Source organism: Lycorma delicatula, chromosome 4 (assembly GCF_047948215.1).
Source record: "Lycorma delicatula isolate Av1 chromosome 4, ASM4794821v1, whole genome shotgun sequence".
Lineage (NCBI taxonomy): Eukaryota > Metazoa > Arthropoda > Insecta > Hemiptera > Fulgoridae > Lycorma > Lycorma delicatula.
The window spans coordinates 172,255,144-172,264,657 of record NC_134458.1 but is presented as its reverse complement, the minus strand read 5'-3'; the positions used below and the strand labels follow the sequence as shown (position 1 = coordinate 172,264,657).

The window sequence follows — 9,514 nt, the reverse complement described above, 5'->3', positions numbered from 1 at the left end:
TCTAACTCTGTCTCCTTCAAATCTATAGCAGGCCAGTTGTTTCTACCTTCAGCTAACCATCCTGGACCATTCCACCACATGCTCACATTATGGATGTGACTAGGCATGAGACCTCTAAGACACATAGTCTGCAGGGTTGTTGTCACTGCGAACATGTCTCCATTCACCTGATCCCGTCAGTTCTTTTATTTGAGCCACCCTGTTAGCTATGAATTTTTTCCACTGATGACTCGATGAGTATCCAAACTAGAGTGACTGTTGAATCAGACCACATTACAATTTCTGAACAATGTAGTTTTAAGGCTGTCACTATTTGATTTACAAGTTGTGCCAAAAGCAATGCTGCACAGAGTTCTAATCGGGGTATGGACACCTTCCTAATGAGCTCGACTCTTGATTTTGCACACAGGAGTGTTATGTTGATTCCAAGCTCAGATGAATTACTTCTAATGTAGATGCAGGCACCATATGCAAGGTCCGATGTATTGCAAAACCCGTAAATTTCAATGTCAGTTGTCACAGCAGGGAATAACTTTCTTGGAACTCGCAACAGTTGAAGTTCTGGAACCTCATTTACAAAATTCTTCCACGACTGCTGAAGTTGTGCAGGCAGTGGATCATCCCATCCGATCTTTAGTAACCATAATTGCTGCATAAATATTTTGGCCTTCAAAATTACAGGTCCTATTGACCCTATCGGATCAAATAATGAAGCAATTTGTGACAACACTGTCCGTCTTGTGAGGTGCTGATCTAATTTCAATTTAACAGAAACCAAGAAGGTATCTTCTGTTTGATCCACATTACATCAAGCATTTTCACAGATTCTCCTTCCTTGTTTTGTTTCACAGTATATTGTTGATGCTTGTAAGCATCAGCTAACCACTCAAGAAGTCTAAAATCATTTCCGCACCACTTTCTTAGTTGGAAACCTCCACACTGAAGCATTGATATTAGCTCTATTTGAAGTTTCTTCTATGGTATCCACTCCAGAGAGTACATCATCTATATAAAAATCAGTTTTTGTTACTCTTGATGCTTCTGGAAATTTTTCACTTTCTTGTACTGCTAATTAATAAAGCCATTTTGTCACCAGATAGGGTGCTGATGCTGTCCCGTATGTGACTATGGTCAATCAAAATGTTTGTATTGGCTTATAGGATGACTCCCTCCATAGAATACATTGTAAATCTCTATCCTTTTTACGTACCTTGACCTGACGGTACATTTTCTCAATATCGGCCATGAAAACAGGTTGATGTTTCTTGAACCTTATTAATAAATGAAATAAGTCTTCCTGAAATTTAGGCCCAACTTCTAAAATGTCATTTAGAGATGTCCCAGTAGAGGTCTTGCACAAACCATCAAACAAAACTCATAGTTTCGTCATTGAGCTCGCTTCATTAGTTACTGAATGGTGTGGCAAATAATATACTGATTGCTCTGATTCAACCTCCACTTCTACCACAAGCTCCATGTGTCCCAGTTCAGCATATTCCTTCATGAATGCAGCATAACGTTCCTTCAATGACGAATCCTTACTAAAACATGATTCTTGTTTCAACCTAAGCATTGCTGTATCTCTTGAATCACCTAATTTGTCAACAGATTGGATGGGTAATCTGACTATGAATTGGCCCTTGTCATCACCTGTCATTGTTTCTTTAAAATGATTTTCACACTGTAATTCTGCTTTAGACAACTGGTGACCTTCACTGTGCTTAATTTCCTATAATCTCCAAATTGTTGTAATTGTTGATCGATTTTATCTTCAATAGCAAAGTTACATGTTAATGTTGTCCTGACTGGACTTGATGCTACCACTTTTCCAGAAATTATCCATCCTAACTCATTATTTTGGAGTACCACTGATGTTCTGCTTGGTTTCAATTGTCCAACAGTAATTAAATGAAAAAAGTGTTCTGCGCCTATTAAAAGATCAATATGTGATGGCTTGAAAAATTTGGGGTCTGCTAATGAAAGATTACATAGAATTTTAACACTGGATCTCAATAGTGAACATGTTGGAAGTCGTTGGGTAATGTTTTTTAACACTATGCAATCCACTGTTGTAGAAAATGACCTGACTCTAGACTTAATGACACACTGGGTACTCTGTGTTGTTTGAGTGGATGATTGCCCTCTACCACTAATCTCAGTATGATTTTTTTTTGTTTTCAAGCATAAACATTGTACCATTTTTTTGCTTATGAAGTTAGACTGAGAGCCTGAATCTGACAAAACCTTACATAAGTGAGGAGCTCCATTACCATCTAACACTGTCATGATTGCCGTAGATAACATAACTGAAACATTCACTTGTTTAGAGTTCGAATGGGATACAATCTTTGGTGGAGCACTAATAGTATGACTACTTTCACCCTTTCGAGCATCAATTGGAAGTTGTGGTTTGTCTACATTTCCCCCTTTTTGCAATTCGGGAAAATGCAATAATGTATTGTTTTTTGCCACACAGTTTGCATGTACCTGCTGTACAATCACTACTTTTATGTTTTTCTAAAAGACAATTAAAGCATAACCTTAGTCTTTTTGCTTCCTTCTCCCTAATTGATATTGCCAGGGATTTATTTGTCTGGGAAATAAAATCCCATACAAATAAATGGGATGTAAATTTTCACACATAGGACATTTATTAAGTGAAGGTGCATGATTAACAGAAATATTGCCCTTTTGAACAAATTTATTTTTGAATTCTGAAAATTACCAACAGGAAATGAATGCTTAACACTAGCGTTTCTGTCCTCAATAGCTTCCAATAGCCGGCACCTTTGCTCCAAGAATTGAAATAACATCTTCAATGTGGGTATTTCATCACTCTTTAATGATACTTCCCACTCACTGAATGTATTATTATGTAACTGCCTTGTCACTAAGTGAATGACCATAGAATCCCACTGGCTTGTAGGCTGCCCTAAGCTCTCTAGCACACGCAAATGTTTTTGAGTATTATCAACTGATTGTGTGATAAGTTTAGCAGACTCTTTATCGACCTTATTTAGACCAAATAAAGCTTTAACATGTTTATTGACCAAATACTGCTTGTTTTCATACCTAGATTGTAATAACTCCCATGCTGTTTTGTAATTTTCTGCTGATCCTTCGAGTGAATGTAGGATAGCAGCAGAATCTCCCGTAAGCACCGATTTTAAGTAGTACAATTTTTGCATCTCATTGAGAGATGTATTTATATCAATCACAGATTTAAATGCATCAGAAAATGATTGCCCCTCATCATAGTTTCCTTGAAATGTGGGTAAATTGATTGATGGCAGTCCTACAGAATTTTGATTGATATTTGTACTGTCAGTAATTGTTGTTATTGACTTGGGGTTAGGAGAATGTTTTTCAATGAAATTTTGCACCTGTTCTACCAATCTGAAATAATCAGTTTCAAAGGAATCTCTATCAGACTCACTTTCAGTATCATCAAGAGATTCAATATGCACTTTCACAACATCAAAGTCTGAATATAATTTTTTTAATATCTCAAATCCTAATCACAATTGTCCTACTTCATCAACCGACGCCTTGTTTGCAACATAATTTTTAAATCTGGTAAATTTAGCTTTAATGATACCACGTTGCTTCCCTAAATCTTCCTTAAATACAAATAAAATCAGTAAACAAAATAAAACTAAACATTCTATAGCAGTTTACCACTAACTGCTTTCTGGCTGATCGCATACTACACTATTTAGACTCTGCAATTCTCTTATCGCTGGGCTGAATGTAAAATGATATCATGCAAGCCATTCGACTAAAAATATTTACACAGTTCAAAATAGATTGTCTATATCTACACAAACAAAATACAATAAAATTATACACCATGGTTTATGCATTAACTATCAATGTATTGTGTATTACTACAATCTAGTGTCCTTGAAGGTAGACACTTAAGCACAAAATGCACCTGACATTGTCGATAAACACTCTTACAACTTCACAGTCCTGGACACGACATCTCTCTCGGAGGACCAAATGTTTTTGAATGAATTGACACCACATACATGACACTAAAATTACTTTATTTAGCCATAAACAGATACATGTTCAACATGGTTGAATGCCTAGAGTGCACTGACTGACTAGTGTAAGTCCCCACCACACACACACACACACACACACACACTCCCACTATTCTTACTCCAACAAATGCACGCACATGCAGCTCACACAAATATACTCACACAGCCTAACAATTGTTTTACCATCAGAGATTAATAAATCAATATATTTAAATTTAAAAAAAATAGGAGATGAAGTCCGATTCGAACTTCCCCTTTGTAAGATCCCCTATTCGTGCCCCTTCCCCTTTGTAAGATCCATATATTTTGTTAATTAAAATTTTATTTGGCTATAACTCTGGAACCAATGAAAATAAGTACCACTTATGATATATTGTTGAAAAGCTCTCAATGAGGGCTCATTACTGCAGTTAAGAAAAAGTCTAAAATCCAAATTTCTTTGGATTTTGGGCTTTTTAGCACACTTTTGGTTGAGTCAGTTACATTCAAAAGGGGACATATACAACTAGATATTACAACAAATAATGGTCATAAAATAAATGTCTTCAAACAGCGTTTTGTGATAAATGAGCAGAAGTAAATAATTTCTGTTGTATTTGCTTAGCACAGAAATGTTTTGACTGAAGACACAATAAGAAACATAATTATGAGCTAACACTTTAAAAGAAAAAATAAATTATGACTTAGATGAATATTTCTCAGGATTGAATAATAAACAAGAAACGGAATAATAAACAAGATACTGGAGTTGGTGATGTAATTACAACTACAGTAAAGTAAATATAGCAATCAACATTCTATAGCAGCTTACCACTAACTGCTTTCTGGCTGATCGCATACTACACTATTTAGACTCTGCAATTCTCTTATCGCTGGGCTGAATGTAAAATGATATCATGCAAGCCATTCGACTAAAAATATTTACACAGTTCAAAATAGATTGTCTATATCTACACAAACAAAATACAATAAAATTATACACCATGGTTTATGCATTAACTATCAAAATTTCAACATCCTACCGCTAATTGTTTTTGAGTTATGCATAATACGTATGTACATTCATACATATGTACAGATGTCAAGATGAATTCAGGGATGGTCAAAATGGATATTTCCGTTGAAATCTGAAAACCGAAATTTTTTGAAATTACAAAAATTCCTTTACGAAGTACAAGGAAGTAAAAAAGGTGAGATAGTTGAGAAACAATATTCAAGTGGAATTGTAGTTGCAAAATGGAAGGATAGGTGTGATGTCCATTTCCTTACCAGAAAATACACATTAGAAATGAAACTAGCTGGTAAAAGTAGTAGATCAGGAGAACCTGTCACAAAACCTGTAGCTATAATAAACTACAATAAAGGTAAGCAGGGAATCGACTTATCACATCAAATGACTAATTACTTTTCATCAATGTAAAACAATTAGGCGTTACCATAAGGTGGCATTTGAAGTATTATTAAATACTTTTGTTGTAAATGCATGGTTAATTTACAACCATTTTCAAGGAAAACAAAAATCTGTTGCTAAATGTAGAGGAGAATTAGTCTTACAAATGCTGGGAATTGATCAAAATGGAGATCCAACTAATGAGTAAATATGAAAACAGTTGATGAGAAACATATCCTCATAAAATCAGAAAAAGCCAAAAGAAATTGTTGCATTAGGAGAGTGTGTATACTGTTATGCAGACGTCGCTAAAAAAGGAAGAATGGTCAAATGTCTCAACCAAGTGCAACATCTGTAAAAAATGTATGTGCTTAACATGTTTCACAAAAACTCATTTAAAATATTTATAATGAAACTGTCTATAAAACTAATATATTATTATAATTGCGTAAAAAAACATTGCTTAATTTTGTATATTTTTGTTCCATTTGTTTATATTATCTTTTTAATGAGGATTACTGACACTCCACATAGTAAACAAAAAATAACAATTATTTTTTAATAATAAACAAAAAACAACTGTTGTACAGCGAGGAATGCTGGCTGTCTCACTTCATTGTTTTTAATATTTTTTACCTTTCACATGCTGTGTCATTAATAAAATAAAGTTTTCTTATCAATTTTCAACAGTTATTAGGTTTGGTGCTGACTGATGTTACTATGAAATTCATTGGGAACCGTAAATAAGAGTTGAAGTTTGCAGGCAATTCTCATGGTATCCGTGTTAAATGATCTGCTATGTTTCTGTACATTAGATAAGTTGTATTAATTTTTATTTTAGTACTGTTTTTGACATGTTACCTCTTTTCTTAAAACTTGATCAGGGGTATAAATACTGAACTAATAATGTTTCTGCTTTATATACATTCTTCTATGTTATTCTGCTTTTCTCTTTCAATAATTTGTTACATTTTATAAATGATCTAATGCAGTGGTTTCAAATTGGGGTACACATCCCCCAGTGGGTACGCAAAGTGATACTTAGGGGTTCACCAAAGAAGTAGTCACTGTGTCTGTTTTCACTAGTATCTGAGGAGCTCAACAGCATAAATGCACCGGCTTTAAAGTGCATGCGCACTATAAACACTTAAATGAGAAGCAAAGCACTCTTCCTTTGGAGGGAAGATACCTCTGAACATTCAACAAGAAACTGCTATCTTCGTGCGCATGCGCTTTAAAGCTGGTGCATTTATGATGTTGAGCTACCCAGACACTAGTGTCCGGTTTCATGTCCCAACTACTCAGTGCACCATTGTGCAAGTGGCTGTTAGGTCGTATATCTGTTTCATCACTGAGAGAATTTTATGAACTCTACAGAGCTAATATAGATAGCAGTGTGAATTATAATAACTGTGATTGGTTGACTCTTAAATGGTACTGATTTTAAACCCTTCATAAAATGGATAAATGGTTCAAAAAACTGTCTCCAAGGAAACCATGAGTTGAAGATTATTCTGATAGTGCTTCTACTTCTGGTGTGCAACAAGTAAGTAATAGTGTTGATACTGATAATTGTTCAAGTTCATTAGCAATCATGCCAAGAGATAAAAATATTAATGCTATGGCATGTACAAAAAGAATTGTACCAGAAAGTTCAAAATTACCAAGCAGACACTTAAAATTTGGGTTTACATCAAAGGTAGTCACTAATGAGTCTCGTTCTACATGTATATTATGTTATGAGATGCTATCTAATGCTTGTATGAAGCCATCAATATTAATAAGGCATTTAAAAACTAAACATCCTGAAAATGAACACAAACCACTGCAATTTTTTGAACAGCGTTTAAAAGCATGCAATATTCAAGCTGGTCATTTAAAAAATTGTTTACACTTAATGATAAATGTTTAGAAGCCTCTATTGAGGTTTCTTTCTTAATAGCAAAAAATAAAAAGCCATTCTCCACTGGCAAAACACTTTTTCTTCTTGCTGCAATAATAATAGTGCAAATAATTCACAGGGAGGAATATGCTAAGAAACTAAAATGTATTCCCTTGTCAGCAAATATCGTTGCTAGGTGTGTAGAAATTATTATTGCTGACAATTTAAAAAAACATTATTGAAACAAATTACTCAATGTGGAAAATTTGTTATACAACCTGATGAAAGCACAGATGTCAACAACTTTGCTCAGTTAATGGTATTTATTAGATATTTTTTTAATAATTGAATTGTGTGAAGAACTACTTTTTTGTGAGCTACTTAAAAGAAGATGTACAGGAGAAGACGTCTTTTCAACAGTAAATAATTTCTTTGTTACAAATAACATTTTACAGCAAAACTGTGTTAGTGTAACCAGTGATGGAGCAGCTGCATTAACTGGAAGAAAAAAAATCTGATTTGCACGTCACATGACTTCCTTGTACGCGTAATAAATTACATATACACTTTTTTTTCTGCACCTCATTTAAACTTATTTTATTTGAAAGTGAGATACAATATTCCAATTCTTTAATAAAGTGGACATCAAATATTTATACAATTATACAATTATTAATTCAACAATTTTACCTGAAATATGAGGATGGAGTAAAAGTCTCTTTATTACTATTTAAATAAATGTAAGTCTCATATCTATCTAATACTATATTTTTTTAAATTATTATTATGTAACCATTAACAAAATGAAACAGGAGAAGGTTACAAATTTTATAGTGATATTTATTATCAAGTAGACAGAAACAAATGCATAAATAAAAAAAAATTATGTATTTATACAGGTGATGTATTAGAAGGCACCTAAGATCTGTATTACTGTAGCTAACATAGGGAAGGCATGAGCTTTGGGACACCGATTTGAACCATATTATGTGTGTGAATAGTATTACACTGTTCACATGTCTTCAACAACACAAAATACTACTGTGCAATATTCAATTATACTTGACAAAAATGGTCCTAAAATTTTCCTTAGCTTTTTTATTAGTTTATATATTAATTTTGTTACACGTCGCAAAAGTAGATATGTGGTGTAAGTGAGAACATGTCGGATCCGTAACCATGCACACATCGGTTCAAATCCAACTTCATATACATATATTTTTTTGTAACTTTTCTTTATTTATTTAAATATATTGATTAATTAATAATTTTATTAACCTCCGTAAACATTTTTGAATTAAAATGAATAGTACATAAAATTCTATTTCACTAATAACTTCTGATTTTTTTTTTTGTATTGTTATTATTGAATTATTATTTATTGTTAAAAATATTTTTACAATCAGACATTACTAATTATTAATAAATAAATTTATTTAAATTGAAAAAAAAGTTTAAAAAAATATATATATATGAAGTCTGATTCAAACCGATGTGCCCCTTCCCCTTGTAAGATCCAATTATTCATTAATTAGAATTTTTATTTGGCTATAACCCTGGAACCATTGAAAATAAGTACCACTTATGATATATTGTTGAAAAGCTCTCAACAAGGGCTTATTACTGCATTTAAAAAAAAGTCCAAATGTTGCAAAATTGAAACCCTGCTTTATTTAGAGGTCTGACTGTATACACATTTTTGGCCCAGTAGATTGCAATCAAAAGAGAAGGTGCACAACTAGATGTTAAAACAGTACTAAATATAAAATTTCAACATTCTACAGTTAATTGTTTTTGAGTTATGCGAGATACATATTTACGTACAGATGTCACGCCAAAACTAGTCAAAATGGATTCAAGGATTGTGAAAATAGATGGATATTTCCATTGAAATCTGAAGACCAAAATTTTTTGAGATTAAAATACTTTCTTTACGTCGTACAAGGAAGTAAAGGATTTCAAGGCACAGGTAATTGAAATTGCACCCTATATGAATTCATACACTGTATTATCTACTGGCAAGCTATTGCAGTAAAGAAATTGGAGCCAGAAATACATTGTATGCTGCAGGATGTTATCAGCAGAGCTAATTTTCTAAAAAAAAATACCCATGAATAGTAGAATATTTTTGATAAATAATGTGCAATGAAATGAGCAGTAGCTATGAAAATCTCCTGTTCCACATAGAAGTTC

At 33.1% G+C, this 9,514-nt stretch overlaps 2 protein-coding genes across 2 annotated transcripts; both read right to left on the bottom strand.

The window, feature by feature from the left end:
• Window positions 1-202: 202 nt before the first annotated feature.
• LOC142322755 (uncharacterized) lies at window positions 203-655 on the bottom strand. Its single transcript, XM_075361829.1, has one exon. It carries the CDS (start codon window positions 653-655, stop codon window positions 203-205), a length of 453 nt encoding a protein of 150 aa, XP_075217944.1.
• A 998-nt stretch (window positions 656-1,653) lies between these two features.
• Window positions 1,654-6,571, bottom strand: LOC142322754 (uncharacterized). The gene is made up of 3 exons (XM_075361828.1): window positions 6,481-6,571; window positions 2,730-3,484; window positions 1,654-2,517 (listed from the first exon to the last, which is right to left on the bottom strand). The coding sequence occupies exons 1-3, from the start codon at window positions 6,569-6,571 to the stop codon at window positions 1,654-1,656; spliced, it is 1,710 nt and encodes a 569-aa protein (XP_075217943.1).
• Window positions 6,572-9,514: the final 2,943 nt, after the last annotated feature.

Coding starts and splice junctions, on each gene's coding strand:
- LOC142322755 (XM_075361829.1), bottom strand. CDS start 655: ATGCAGCAATTATGGTTACTAAAGATCGGATGGGATGATCCACTGCCT.
- LOC142322754 (XM_075361828.1), bottom strand. CDS start 6,571: ATGCACTTTAAAGCCGGTGCATTTATGCTGTTGAGCTCCTCAGATACT. Junction 3,485..6,480: donor CTTCTTTGGTGAACCCCTAA/GTATCACTTTGC, acceptor AATTATATTCAG/ACTTTGATGTTGTGAAAGTG. Junction 2,518..2,729: donor GTGTTAAGCATTCATTTCCT/GTTGGTAATTTT, acceptor ATTGTCTTTTAG/AAAAACATAAAAGTAGTGAT.